Here is a 15,627-nt window from a genome sequence, read left to right on the forward strand (position 1 = left end):
CTGAGCTTGAAGGAATCTGGGGAGGTGGCTAAGGCATTTGAAAAAATTTACTCTCGAGTTTTAAAGTGGCCGAAGCTTCTGCAGGTCGATCCTGGAAGAGAATTTATGGGCAAAGTGAACGAAGTGATGAAAAGCACAAGGTCGATATCAGAAGAGGGTTGCCTGGTCAACATAGAGCTCAGGCAATTGTTGAAAGATTCAACAGAACTTTGGCTGAAAGACTGTTTGGGCATCAGTACTCGCAGGAAATACTGATGGAAGCTCGTGGTCAGAAAAATGTGAGGTCTACCGAGTGGGTGGGTAGGCTTCCGGATGTGATCAGAGCTTTGAACAGCGAAGAGACTCGGCTGATAGGAATGAAACCGGTTGATGCTATCAAGAAGAAAAAGATTGAAACGATATCTTCAGCTCCACAGAAGTTGAAAAATGAGATTAAAATTCTAGGTAACGTGAGATTGAGGTATTTGTACGCTCCCGGAGAGTTGGAGGGAGGTGAGAGAAGACGCGCAACCGATCCCATTTGGTCTCTGGAAACTTACACGGTTGATAGTATCGTGAGAACACCGGGTGATCCAATTTTGTACTATTTGTCTAAGGAAGCACCAAAAGAGCGTTTGTTAGACAGGAGCTTATGATAGTACCCGAGGGCACACAGTTGCCACCCGACAGAGTTTTGAAGTAAATTTTCTTATTCAAGTTTTACGGCGTAGTGTCCAATCGCATGTGTGTGTATTCCGTCTTCGTGTATGATTCTTTTGTCATCGTTAACATCTAAAGCGACTTTGTTAACGGTTTCTGTGTAGATATCGTGATTGTAACTCCTGATCACATTCATCTTTCTCGTCTGAGGTTTTTTGTCAGTAAGGCATTGCTTGTAGTCGTCAAAGGTAATCCTTCTTTCGACGACCGCTTTCTTGATGCCTTTGCACCTCTTTTCATCGTTTCCCTCATACATTCTGAAAGAGTACAACTTTGGTCTCAGTCCAACAAATTCCGCTATCTGCTTTCCTCCGGCTTCGTCCTTGTACTTGCCGGGAACTTTTTTGTTCTTTCCGGTCGGAATTCCCGATGGATGATCAGCCGGGTAGTTGGAAGTGTCAAAGTAGCGGTCCACGTCTGGTGCGATGTCCTCGTAGAAATCTTCGGTCTCGATTTCATAAAGTAGCGAGTCTGTGTCCGTCATACAGAGCTTCGCTTTGTCTCCGTACTTTTTCTTGATGTAATTGTAGTGAAAGTCGTACATCATCGTCTTTGCGATATCCAGGATGCTCGCTCCGAGATATATCGGTTTGTTGAAGTACAGCGAGGTTTTCTTCATGTGAACGGCTACGAGGTTTTCGTCAAAGATGGTGAATCGGTCGTAGGTAGGTTTGGCGGTTAACTTGCGCGCTTCATCTCAGGTGGTCACGAGATGAATGACCACTCTGTTTCTGATGTTTTCTATCGTTTTTCCAAAGACGCTGTTGTTCATCAACTTGAAGAAATCCTTCTCAAACTCCGATTCAGCTTTTGTTCGAAGACTGGTATTCTTGTCGATGTACGATTTCATGAAGGCTTCCTCTCGGTATTTTATCCCTCGGTGAACCTTGGTCAGTTTGAGTCCAAGCTCCAAGCACTGCTTCAGAGCCACGTGGTGGATAACGTACTTTTCCTTGTCGTTCAGATTCGGAATTAGTTTTTCCACTTTGTTCACGATCAGTCTTTCTGGAGCTAGGGGAAAGTCGTTGTGAAGGTCGTGCAGCTCTTTGGGATATTCCAGATTCACTTCAAGGGTGCACGGGATTTTGCGCCAATTGTCTAGTTCTTTCGACGTCATCCACTCAAAGCCACCGACCGGAAGCTTTTGACTCATGGCCCATCCGTAAAGGTTGTTGTTGTCAACGTACTCGATGTACTTGGAGGGCTTGCTCGGATCGTAATCGTCGCCCATGTACTTGTTGTTGGCTTTGACGTATCTGGTAGGTATCAAGCAAACCCCTCCCTTTATGTTCTTTTCAAAGAACAGAATCATGTCGTAATCAGTGAGAAGTTCCAGACATACGCCCGTCGTTTTCAGCATGGCGTCGTAAGAAAGTCCGGGAGCCGTATAGTACCAACAAGGATCCAGTTCGTAGTTTTCCAGACTAGTTTTTCTGAAATTTTCGAACATGTCGGCTAGAAGGAGAACGTCCGTCTTAAGATACAGATCGTGGTACACCCTCATGGTTTTCATTCCGAAGGTATCCCAAACATTCCGCGCGTGCTGGTAATCTTCGTCGGAGAGTTCCACATCGTTGAGCTTGGAGTAAAACGCTTCTTTGGGAGGAAGACGGGTCTCTCGAAGTTTCTCTAGAGAGTTGACGTAATCGTAAGGGTACACTCCTTTTCTCAGAAGAAGTTGCAATTTTTCGTCTTTGAAAAATTTTGTGATTTCGGGAAACTCCGAAAGATTCTTCACGAGCGTATCCAAGCCGGCGGACAGAAACTTAAAGCTATCGAGAAACCTGATCTCGTATTTGACATCGACTGGTTTGATGCACTTTTGGTGAGCCGGTCCTAAAGATTCTTTCTTTGGATACGACACATCGGCTACGGTTGGATTCTTCTTGTCTTTCGGTTTTAGAGGACCTTCGCAAATATGACAGACTTCGTTCGGTCGCGCGTTGATTCGATCCCTATAAGGAACGAAGGAATCTACCACCATTTTTTGCTGAAGGAGATGAACTTTTCCTCGTTGTTCGGAATGCAGTCAATTTTTCCCTTAGTCTTACCGAGATTTTTGATGAAGAGGTGAGAGTCGTATCCCGCGAGATTGTGAAAGAATACCGGAATAAAACTCGGCATTCTGTAAGAAAGATTGCACTGATTGTGAGCGGCTCCTCTGAATTTTCCAGTAAAGTGGCAGTGATCTCTAACGGTTCTGTTGTTCTTGTTTTTCGGGGTTAGAAGTTTCTTACAAATGTGACATCGCGTAGACTTCTTGTACAGCTTTCGCTCTTCGGGACTGATGATCATATTTTCCGCGAGTATGTAAGGATTGTTTTCCCGTTTCCAAAACCTGTCGTGGATCTTTCTAACATCCTCCTCGAGCTTGTTCACAAAAACTTGCGATACGTCCTCGGTTTCACTTTGCTTGGTGTACACTACAGGCTCTTGAGAGTACACGGAATCATCAAAACACTTGATGTAGTAGCTAAAGCCCGAAGGTTCGTGCTTTTGGTATTTCGTCGTCTTCTGAGAAACTTCAGGTTGACAGGTTTGTATCGGACTTGTAAAGGATTCAAAGTCAGCGTAGACGACAAATGGAACTCTCTGCGACTTGAAGAAGTGCTTAAAGAACTGAGTTGGAGGATCGCCGTCTTTCGTTGCTTTTGGCATCTCAATTCTCGTAGGCACATTAAGATGGCATAGATCTTCATGCACCCTTAGTCGTTCTATGGAAGTGTAACCTGCGTAGCAGTTTCTGCAGTGGTAGTGTTTTACTTTTTTTCTTGGTTGTTATCTTCCTCAAAAGTCTGCCCATGTCCTTAACCACGGTATAGTGACTGGTTTCTTCGCCTTTTGAGTTTTTTCCATTAATCAAAAGCAGATCAACTTTTTGCGGTCGATCGAGGTTCTTACTAATTAATAAGGGAACAATGGCGGGATTGTACTTCGTGTCTTTGTCCGTACCCTTTGGTTTGTACAATGCTACATTTATGGAGAATGAAGGATTGTTCTTTTCAAACTTGGGAAAATCCGAAATGGGAGTAGGAAAGGAGATACCATCCAAGTTGAGCTCTTTGTATTGTATCCTAAGGTCTCCGGTTATTCTTTCAGGATGAATATCAGTTAGATTGACACCTCGAAGGGTGCTCCACACGGCGCATCGATTGTCTTTATTTTGCATATTGATGATCGCTTTCTTGTTGGCTAGAAATTTTGGAAGCGGAAAGTACGTACCTCCATGCATCGGTTGGTAATGACCCATGTAAATTTCGAAGCTTACAATCTTCACAAACGCCCAATTACTTCCAATGTTTACAAACTTAATCAAACTCTGTAAAATTTGACCCGTCGTGGTTTGGTAAAATTCATCAAGATCCGTACCTTGTAGAAGCATCATCGTGGTAGAACGAAATGGTCTGGATATGGTAACAGTTTCATTGGTTGCCATGTCTACTTTTTTTTTTTTTTGCACTTGAGAACCATATGAATTCTTCTCTGCCTGTTGTTGTTTAAAAGACTGATTATGCTCAGCCTGACGGTCGCAAAGAAGGTGTTGGGGTCGTAACCATCACGTCCTTCGATCGTGTACATTTCATAAAAATTCTTAAGAGTCGAAGGGGTCTTTTTGTTCTTGAACGGATGACGAGGATTTGCGGGTGGTACCACAACGTCAAAATCGTTAGAGGAAATGATGTAATTTTCCTTGAGTTTTTCATTGAGAGCATCTTTGTTCAGTCTCGAGTATCCTCGAAGACCCGCGTTTTTTGCGAGCGCGCGTAATTCTTTTACGGTGTACTCTCCTCTTTGTCGTCTTGCTTCTTTTTTTGCATTATCGATCGCCTTGTAATCCGGAACTGGTTCGTTGAGTACTATAAGCAAAGCTGCTTTGTTTAGTTTGGAGTATCCACGATTTCCGCGTCTTTTAGCGTTTCTGCGTAAAAATTTTAGGCTTGAAATCGATCGAAAGACCGGCATTCTAGCTTTATTCTTTATTTATAATCTTTTTAAACCAAAATATTTATTTTTCTAAATTGATTTTTTCCGCTTTCTTTTAGCATAATATTTTTAGAAGCCTTTATATATGATTCTTTGTGTCTCAAATATCGCTCTTTCGAATATTTAACCGGATTACACAGTCCAAGTTCAGGACACAAAATTCCATCATATCGATTAATTATCGTAGGATGACCAAAAAATTTGTCTGGATTTTTCTTATGACTAAGCTGAATCCACTGATCCTTGTAAAATACAAACAAATGCTTGTTTTCAACTTTTGACTCGAGAGTAATTTCTTTTTCGATATTGAGATAATTTTTAAACGATTACATTTTTTTTTTATTATAAGATTTTTTTTTATTATATCAAAATTTCTTAAATTATTTTTTTAAATTAGGAAAAAATCTAAAAATAGTGCGTGCCCTCTCCCAGCTGGTATTAACTAGTAAAAAATAACAGCGCCATCTCTGTTTAGCATTTCCACATTCCGATCCGACACAAACATTCCAAACAGTATCAAAAAAAAAAAAAAAATTTCAAAAATTATGTCGGATCGGAATGTGTATGCCGGATCGGAATGTGTGATACCTTTAGGTATGTCGCCCAATTTGTATCAAAAATCTGGCAACTGGATAAAATCAACAACAAAAAATTCCTGCAAAATTATCCTAATGTACGTAAATAGGGTTGATCAGGCAACATGCTAACAAAGGAATGTGTGTTATTAAGTTTCAACTCCACAATGCCTTCGGGCTAGGTTTCCGCCTGGTTAGACATATCAAATTAATTCTTCCCGCTTAGCATAAAACCACTTTGTCTCACTTCCTACAACTCAACAGTGTACACAAGTGTGCTAGTCAAGGATTTGTGAGTTGCCTCGGGCTAGGTTTCCGCCTGGTTAGACATATCAAATTAATTCTTCCCGCTTAGCATAAAACCACTTTGTCTCACTTCCTGCAACTCAACCGTGTACATAAGTGTGCTAGTTTGTAAGTACCTCCAGGCTAGGTTTCCGGTTAAACAAATTGATTGTTCCCCTACTTGGATCAGCTTAAGGTCATAATAGTTTTTTTGTATAAGTTAAAATGCAGGGGAATTTTTTCCGTGTAATTTGGATTGGGGTGAATTAAAAATACAAGGATGTTTTTCTGTGTAATCCTGTGTAAATTGTTTTTCTGTGTAATCCTGTGTAAATTATTGTTCTGTGTAATCCTGTGTAAATTGTTTTTCTGTGTAATCCTGTGTAAATTGTTTTTCTGTGTAATCCTGTGTAAATTGTTTTTCTGTGTAATCCTGTGTAAATTGTTTTTCTGTGTAATCCTGTGTAAATTATTGTTCTGTGTAATCCTGTGTAAATTGTTTTTCTGTGTAATCCTGTGTAAATTGTTTTTCTGTGTAATCCTGTGTAAATTGTTTTTCTGTGTAATCCTGTGTAAATTGTTTTTCTGTGTAATCCTGTGTAAATTGTTTTTCTGTGTAATCCTGTGTAAATTGTTTTTCTGTGTAATCCTGTGTAAATTGTTTTTCTGTGTAATCCTGTGTAAATTGTTTTTCTGTGTAATCCTGTGTAAATTGTTTTTCTGTGTAATCCTGTGTAAATTGTTTTTCTGTGTAATCCTGTGTAAATTGTTTTTCTGTGTAATCCTGTGTAAATTGTTTTTCTGTGTAATCCTGTGTAAATTGTTTTTCTGTGTAATCCTGTGTAAATTATTGTTCTGTGTAATCCTGTGTAAATTGTTTTTCTGTGTAATCCTGTGTAAATTGTTTTTCTGTGTAATCCTGTGTAAATTGTTTTTCTGTGTAATCCTGTGTTGTTATTTTTGAACACTTTACAGGGAAGAATACAGGGAAGCTTAGGGTAAAATAATACAGGGGGATTACAGGGTATTAAAAGTTTTGTGTGTATTTTTTGTGTTAAGAGTTTTTTTTTATTTTTACAGGGAAAATACAAGGGTGTCCTAGTATCCCCTTTTTTACCCTACTGAAGTCAACAGAATAAAGACCATATTAGTCTAAGTATGATATTCATAAACCGCATCATGATCGACCTATGCCAAAAATAGAGACACTATCTTCAAGTATATAAATGTGGCTTCATAAACATTGTTATATAGCAGGGTGTCATGCCACTGACAGGGAAGGGAAGTGCCTGCAATGTAATTTATAGGGCCATGGAAATAGTGCCCTTAAAATTCCACAGTAAATAGCATACCTTTATTTTGAAAAAAAAATATTTTAAATACAGGCCTACATGAATTTTGTATTATGAATATATATTTACAAATGTTATCGTAGGTTAGCAACTATTTGGTAGTTCACAGCATCTTGCGAGTGATAGTGAGCTTTGAAAAAAAATGCATTGATCAGTTTATAGCGAGTGTGTATATAAAAGAATCCAAATATCACATATAGATAAAGCTTTGTATGTCCTATGGTTCTTGAGTTATGTTGTAAACAGGGCTGAAACAAGAACACTTTTGTAAAACGTACATAACTCATTAACAACAATAAACATCTCTGCTATCTGCTATAAATTATTAACTACATTTGTTGTCTTATTTGTAACTCACAGGAAGATCAATGCAGCAATGACTATGACATGACACCAGGTATAAATGTGGTCAAGACGGAAGTGCAGGGTGCCGGCGAGTTCCTAATATGGGACCTCGCCGGACAGGTCGAGTACGCATTGACCCACGGGATGTTTCTCGGGGTCGATCAATGTCTCTTTGTTGTAGTATATGATCTTGAGGAATTCTCCAATGGAAACATGGTATGTTGATATGAGAATCTAAATAGAGACTACTATGCTTTAAATCACATTTACATAATTATTTTGCTGAGGTGGGCGCCTGATTTTTTAGGAAGTCCTTCTTTTGATTTCAATTGAAAGTTACAACAACATCCATTGTGATGTTTATTGTGCCAAAACAGTCAGGACAACACTGTATACATTTTGTTTTCTCCATGGGCCGGTAGCCTAAAGAGTTTAATAAACCTCACTGAGCATGTTTTGCTCAGGAAGTTGTTGTAAGAAATAGGCCTACATAAACAAAACCCCAAATGTAATGTGTTTAAAAAAGATTACAAATCAAAATGTCAAATTTTAAAGTTGATGACGAAAAATATTTCTTTTATACACAACATCTGAAAAGGTACAATGAGTTGCACATTTTTATACTAAAAGGAAACGGCCTATACGAGCGTCGGTCAATATGTAAATGAGAGTTGACCTTTGACCCTATATATTGAACATTTGGAAGGAATTTCTTTATGATCACAGAAAGACTGTACCTTTGTCTTTCAAACCACATGTGTAAATGATACTATATACTTGATTACGTAACAGCATTAGCATAAAATCAATAGATTAGGGACACTACCAAATCACGCAAAAAGGTGGGCCTTTTAAATTACAGCAAAGCCATGTGTTTAAGGTCTCGTATCCATAGGCTGTTCCCTTGTGGCGTGTGCCCTTGTTCCGTGTTTACTTTTTCCCATGTGACCTACCACACAGACAACGAACCGTAGCGGCCACTAAGCAAAACAAAGGTTCGTTGTCTGTGTGGCAGGTCACATGGGAAAAAGTAAACACGGAACAAGGGCACACGCCACAAGGGAACAGCCTATGGATACGAGGCCTAAAACATCCGAGAATAGCAAAAGTACATAGTGCATATGGCTAATTTTGGAATAAATACTAGGTCCGGGGTCTGCCTTTGGTAAAATATGAGACTTGCCATTAAACTTGGGTGGAAATGGGACGTCTTTAAACTTCAAGACTGGAAGGGATGCAACATTATTCTGCAAAAATGGCGAAAATGAAAAAAAAAAACAGTTATTACAAATGACATTAATTACCTCCAAAATGAAACAGATTTAATTATAATGACTGGCCACATGTGAGAGCAAGTACTCATCAAACAACAATCTGCACATGCGTAGATGGGATGACCGATACAACATGCTGGAAATGTATGAAAAACCTCAAATGAACAGAAAATGTTTAAAAAGAAATTTCTCACTCAAACGATAACCCATCTCTCTGTACCACGATTGTTTGTTTAAATGTAATTAATGGTAGAATAACAATTATATTCTAACCATGCAGTTAGCAGCCTGGACAACCGATTCTTTTGTTTAGCAAGGCTCACTCAGTCATTTAATGTGGCAATACAAACGATCGAATTTGGTGTTGAAACGAGCTAAATTTTGAGTTACACCTTTTCAATGTAAAATTAATTTTCTCGGCCAAAACAAATGCAATCATTTTCATTTTTTCAGTAAATGTCAGGTCAAATTGTAGTGCTTGATACTTATTTTTTTTCAAATCCTAGTGTTAAACTTAGGCGTGAAATTCAGTCATTTCGTGTAAGATTTTCGATTTTGATAGGCTTAAACTCTGCCCGCGAGCCTTTTCTTGGATCAACCTTTTAGTAAAATAATTTTCTTTTTGCACAAAACCAAAATATTTTACTCACTTGACGGTTTCGCCTATCATGGTCGATAGGCATCATCAGAATGATGTTGGATGATCCTTACTTCCGGTAGGACGTATCCCGACTGTAGAGGGTGTATTTACAGCCAGGAGAGGATCATACACGTGACTAAGGTAGTCACGCTTTTAGCTTTTCAAAGTAATATAGTACGCTAATGAAGGAATATAGTAATATAGTACGCTAATGAAGGATTTTTCCCAACTTTCTAACGCACATCACCGTGAGCGATATATCATAGTTTTGTCAGAATTTACGTTTTGATTTCACCATTTTTTCACCGGCTGAATTTTTTTCAAAATCAACGCGTGAAATATAAGGCTAATAATACTAGCATTGTGGATCGATATCCCTGGGTTTAATAGGAATACCGGCATGATACAGTGTTGCCAGAACTTCAATATAGCAACGAAATTCCCAGGCCTAATAGCGCTCCTATACTGATCATGTTTATAGCACGATGAGGATATTTCATCATCACGTGAGTGATTCGGACCAATGTGTTGAAATTTGCTTCTCCTCAAAACAACTTTGCCCGAAGGCTTACATGCAATTGGGCAATATTTTAAACAAAACTTTCTTTTACAAAACATTATATTACGCTGTATGTTTTATGATCAAGCAAACTGTTTGGAACACACTTCCAAAGAAATAACCTTCGTAACGCCCCGGCGTAACGCCCCAGACTTTCGTTATTTAAACGCCAGAAATAGATTGTCCTTATAAGAACCATCAGAGATTGTGGCTTATAAGAACCGTTCATTATCATTGTTAACTTAAACAGGTTTTTTTTTTTAAACATCTTTATAAATTGATTGTTTTTATGTTTGTTTGTAAATTTCGTGCTTTACGCGCTTTGAGTTCCTCATCAGAGATTGTGCCTTATAAAAACCATTCATTTTCATTGTTAACTTAAACAGGTTTTTGTTTTAAAAAAAAAAACCTGTTCAAGCAATTATTTAAAATTGCTTGCCTAAAAACAGAATAACTTGGATGTTAATACTTGACGTAGTGTTTCAATTGTCATGAAGGTGACTGGGTATGGTGCCTTTTGTTTGTGTTTGTTTGAAACTGCTTTTGGAAACCCACCGAAAGTCATAGGCCCTGATGAAGCAGCCAAAACAATACCAGGTTAAACATGGAAGTTTATAAAAACTTATTAAATAACCGTAAGGAAAAAAAACACATTTGTGGCAACAATAAGCCTTGCATTGAAAGTCATGGTTAAAGTGTGTTGATTACCACACCAAAGTTTCCCTACATACACCCCCACCACCCACCTTACACACCTCTGCACCCACCCACCCTATAGGCCTACATGTACATGATATTACATAATAATATATAGCATAGCTATACATTTAGGTATAGCGCTTAATTATGACAAATATGGTTAGGCCTATATATAGGCCTACATGTCAAATTAAAAACAAACCCGAACACTGATGAATCTCTACAGAAACCCGAACACAAGTCTGAAGGGTGTAATGAAAATGGCAACCCGCGATGGGGGGGGGGGGGGGTAGGTCATACAAAATTCACATGGAGATAGGAGGGACAGAAGATTAAAATCCCCTATAATAACACGCTAATTTTTCTAGGTTTGGACCGTGGATTTTCATGAACCTCAAGCGTGCGTCTCTTAATACGGACTAACCTAGGTAAACAAACACACAGACAGACAAAATGGTTTTCATAATCATGGAATGCATATAAATTGAAATTGCAGGCTATTACGGGAGCAAATTTTTAAAATTCACCTCATTTACCAATTGGGGATTTGGGCTACCAAATCGCTAGTCGGGCAATCTTCATGATCTTTGCTTTTCAATGGAAAATTGCCCTGGATGACAACAATGAAAATATCGACTATTCCTGCTGGTTGCGCACGAGATAAAAGCACCGAGTTTGACATTTTCAGAGCATGAAGGGAAAAAGGGTAAAATAAAAACGGAAATTCTGACAAAACTATAATATATAGACCCACACGATGTGCTTTACAGAGGTGGGAAATATCTTTCTTTAGCAAACTATATTAGTTTGAGACGCTAAAAATCAATTCCGTAAAAAGCTCGCAGGCGAACTCAAGGCCTATAAAAATCAAAAATATCACACTAAAAGATACAATTTGATGCTTAATTTTAACACCAGGATTTAAAAAAAATGTATATCCAAGCACCAAGTTTTTAACTGACATTACTGAAAAAAAAAATATTGCTTTATATTTGACCGAGAAAATTAATTTCATAGCAAAAAGGTGTATCTCTGAATTGTGCTGATTTTAACATGTATCGATCGACTTTTAGCGCGACTAAGCATTTCTAAAGAATCGGTTGTCCAGGTAGGTGACTGCATGGTTTCGAATATTTTCTATTGAGAATCCCGTTTTAATGATTTGGGATTAGTCAACAGAACTGGCAAAATCCACGCTTGCTATTGTTGGCAATATTTAAATGTTAATAGAAAGAAATGCCTTGTTTTTGTCACAAATAAAACATATTTGACCAAACATTATAGATAAACTAAAACTTTTCCAGCGGTGGTCCGGTTTTACGAGCTGGAAGTTTGCGTTCTAATACTATTTCAAAAGGCAGCACACTTTATTTCAGAAAATCTAGAATATACAACAACAATATGTTTAAATGCATGCTTGAACCAGATGTTGTACTTTGTTCTCGAAATTATAAAAGAATGACTAAGGCAATTAGCGTAGTAGGCCTAGGCTGACGATTTGTTTTACATCAATCATTGACTTTTATAGGTGAATAAATTGGGTCAATCAAAATGTTTTTAAAAAACTACATTATTTTCCACTTTTTTAATTTTCTTTGGGTCGTTGGGAAAGGGCAATCAAACCTTTTGTTCGGCCTTATATGGTGTGATATCTTATACGTGCACTGCTGCGTTACAAGTGACCGGTATGGTCGTCGATCATTGATCACTGTGCGATAAAATCACATCTTATGGTCTAAGATTACTTGATTTCTAATACGTTTTCAAACATGTAGTTCTAGCAAGGGTGAAAAATGCTAAATTCAACACCACGTAATGAAACAAAATAAGAGAGCGCCAATAGCTCCTTAAAATGTGCTCAATTCTATCTATCCATTTTCGGTTAAGGTTCTACTAGGTTTCAATACAGATGAATAAATATACGGTAAATGAATTCAAAAAATATAAATCTATATATATAGGCTATGACACTTGTAATGCACAATTTTATTCTATATGTTAGTCAACCACTGAATACTGGTTACCCTTCCTCAAAGCCGCCCGAAGAAGTGAGGATAAAACTCAGGTTGTACTTGTTGGAAGCCATCTTGATCGGATAGACAACAAACTAGAAGGTATCCATTTTTGTTGACTTTTTGTAGCCTATATTTCTCTGTTTATTATGTCTTCATCACTGTTTTCTAATTTTCATATTTAACGTTAGCTTTGGGCATTTAATCTTTATTTCTCACCCGACTTACCCGGGTGAAAAATAAAGAAAATGATGGAATATCCAACGCTAACGCTAAATACGGCTCCTCCGCCTAATGTTTGATCTTTAATTCGATGTCACTAGGGCCTAGATGTGTAACATTTTTTTCTTTATAATTGAAACGCTTAGAAGGAAAGTTTTAAGGGTTTTTTTGTAAGGAAACGCTTAGAAGGAAATTTGTTACCAGGGTCGGATTTACCAATGCGGGGACAGACAGATTTTTTTTTAATTAAATATATTTTTTTATTTTTTTGTTTAAATTTTTTTGCAAAAAAACAAACAAAGAAACAAGGAAACAAAACAAAAACAAAAAAAGTCAGGGTCGGGCCTACTTTTAGGGTAGGTCAGGTTACGCCAATCAAACACTTTTTTAGGCCTCAGTGATAAAAGCATGAAAGCTTCTATACACATGAAGTGCACGGTCCAAATTAAGTTTATTTTAAGGTGGGGAGGCATTTTGGACTTGACCTCTAGTGACCGGTAAAGGTCAAGAAATGTCATACAGGGTTTAAAAAAATCTCCAATCTTGTTAAATGATACACTGACTTATTCGTCTGATCACAAATATTTCAAAAATATATCGTTGCAGAGTTATTCTACAAAAACCTCAGATTCAGCTTAGCAGCTGTATTATATTCACGTATATTATAGGCACTAAATTTTCTTGAATGAAGGTAACATCGACTGATCAGTAATTTCTGAATTATATCGGAAACAAATATTAAACATTTTTGAATAAAGGGTAACTCATAACATATCGAACTAGCTATCGGTAAACAGAAACATTTTTATTTAAGATAATCATATCAAAACCATTTCATATTCAAGGAAAGAGAGCAGCAGAACATCTTCTTCGACAATCCCAAAAGATGTTTGACGGGATTCTAGATATCGAGGACTCTGTGATTGTTGTGGACGCACGGGATGTGCACTGTAAAGGAGTAGAATCCCTGAAAAATGTCTTGAAAGAAAGGAAGAAATGTATTGTGGTAAGGAGTTCTAATATTTTCTAAGTATATTTCAAACCATTATTGTAGCATCGGTAGCGATTGAGTTTGTAAACATTTCCTTATTACCATAATTGGCCTTATTACTTGACATTTCAATGTGTGCTTTCTTTTCAACAATAAGGGGACCGAAAAGCTTCCTAAAGTGTGTGATAAGATGGCGAAGATAATCAGACCTTGGCGTGAGGAAGATGTGCCAATAATCTCTTGGCAAGAATATAGTGAGAGGGTGAGACAAGTGTATCCTGATATGGGTGAAGAAACACTACGATCTGTTACGTCATACCTCCACATAATGGGAGAAGTAAGTTGACGGAAGCATATTAAAGCGAGTCGGCATTCACTCGGGACCATTTATATAGTTTTCCGTGCCTCCGGGGGGGGGGCACTATATTGTCAAGAGGGGGTATCAAGCGCGTCCGCGGACTCTCAAAAAGCACCCTAAACAAGTATTTCCGAGACTGAAAATTTCCCCCTAAACAAGTATAAGTAGCACGATTTGCTACCCTAAACAAGTAGTTGTCTTTTCCCCAACCCTAAACAATTAATTGATACAATTATTACCCCTAAACAAGTAATCACACAGAAACAGATGCTTTTAACCCAGTCGGCGAGTGGCATGATATGGCCGGCAACTTGTGGCGAGCGGTTCGAATTTTGAGCCAAGTTTACGTGGTGAACAGTGAACTAAAGCTTACCTCAAAGTTCATGCAGTAGGCCCCTATGTCCAATATTTTCAAGAATTTTGGGCCAATAATTTCCCCTTTTTGGATCACAGGTCCAACCCTTTTCATTGAAATATTGTAGAATTTATTCTTTGGGATTCGGATGTACCCATTACTCCACATTTCAAAGAGAAATTTGAACTGCAAGTCCAACGCAAATTACGACCATGGCGATTGCAATCACCACACATTATGAAGTTGGAAGAAGACGGCCCAGGAAGACGGCAAACACGGCCAGTTTAGCTTGATCTATTTCCTAATTTCGTCTCGATTTAAAACATCCTAGAGCATTAATTCTCATGGATTTAACCAAAATCCTGAAACTCATTGATTTATATTTTAAGAAAGCCAAAATAGTTCCAAATTATTCAATCGTTGTGTTTGTAAATACCCCGGTAAAATTTCACACATGTCAAAAGTTCATTGACACAACTTGTTTACAAACTGAGAAGTTCGTGGTTGCTTTGTTACTCCTTTTGACCATGCTCCGATCAACCAAATTTTCTGTGCTGGAAGTCATCAAGACTATGAATATTGATGAGTTTAAAGATGTTCGGCTAATCGGAAATCCTCTTATATTTTTCCTCATAATTTATTGACTCCAGTTAAGAAAAAGAATGCTGATTGGTTGTATGTTCTGAACAAGTTGTGACCTTAACTGCTTTTGGGGTGTAGGAAGAAGACAGACTTTCCTTTCACTTTTCATGAATGAAGGAGAAAGCACAAAATCCCAAACTTGGCAAAACTACCCTAAGTACGTAAGAGCTCCAAAAACATACCCTTTTACACCAATTTTACATGAATTTGATACCCTAGTCACGTTACGCACGTAACGTGCCCTAGTCTGAAAAATACCCTTTTTACGTGAATTTTCGGACGCGCCTGATACCCCCATTCACCATTACAGTGGCCCCCCGGGCCGTGCCTTAGCTACCAAAGAAACAGTTCATTTAGTTCAGTCAGTCTTGAGATCGTCAGATATTGCCTCCCCGTTTTTTCAATCAAGCAAAGGTGGGGCGAATCATCAATCGATCTCCCAGTCCACGCCAATGTCCTCGGGTTTAACAAAGGTGTTAATTTTTGCCAACGGAGTAACACTTCATTAATAAATCATCCAATACATATTGATATATTAACTCTACAGGATGTATTAGATTAAAAAGTATGAGGTATTTGGTCAAAATGCTATAGTTGTCAGCTTAATCAACATCTTGTCCTCCCATAACTGTAAA

General features: G+C 38.0%; 1 protein-coding gene across 1 annotated transcript in view; it reads left to right on the forward strand.

Moving 5' to 3' along the window:
* Positions 1-5,228: 5,228 nt before the first annotated feature.
* Positions 5,229-15,627, forward strand: part of LOC140143556 (death-associated protein kinase dapk-1-like) — a 35,242-nt gene continuing 24,843 nt past the window's right edge. The window contains exons 1-6 of the mRNA XM_072165380.1: positions 5,229-5,277; positions 6,519-6,541; positions 7,256-7,456; positions 12,415-12,526; positions 13,492-13,652; positions 13,795-13,974. Coding sequence (XP_072021481.1) covers positions 5,229-5,277; positions 6,519-6,541; positions 7,256-7,456; positions 12,415-12,526; positions 13,492-13,652; positions 13,795-13,974 — 726 coding nt within the window. The remainder of the gene's footprint in view (positions 5,278-6,518; positions 6,542-7,255; positions 7,457-12,414; positions 12,527-13,491; positions 13,653-13,794; positions 13,975-15,627) is intronic.

This window comes from Amphiura filiformis, unplaced genomic scaffold (genome assembly GCF_039555335.1).
Source record: "Amphiura filiformis unplaced genomic scaffold, Afil_fr2py scaffold_23, whole genome shotgun sequence".
Taxonomy (NCBI): domain Eukaryota; kingdom Metazoa; phylum Echinodermata; class Ophiuroidea; order Amphilepidida; family Amphiuridae; genus Amphiura; species Amphiura filiformis.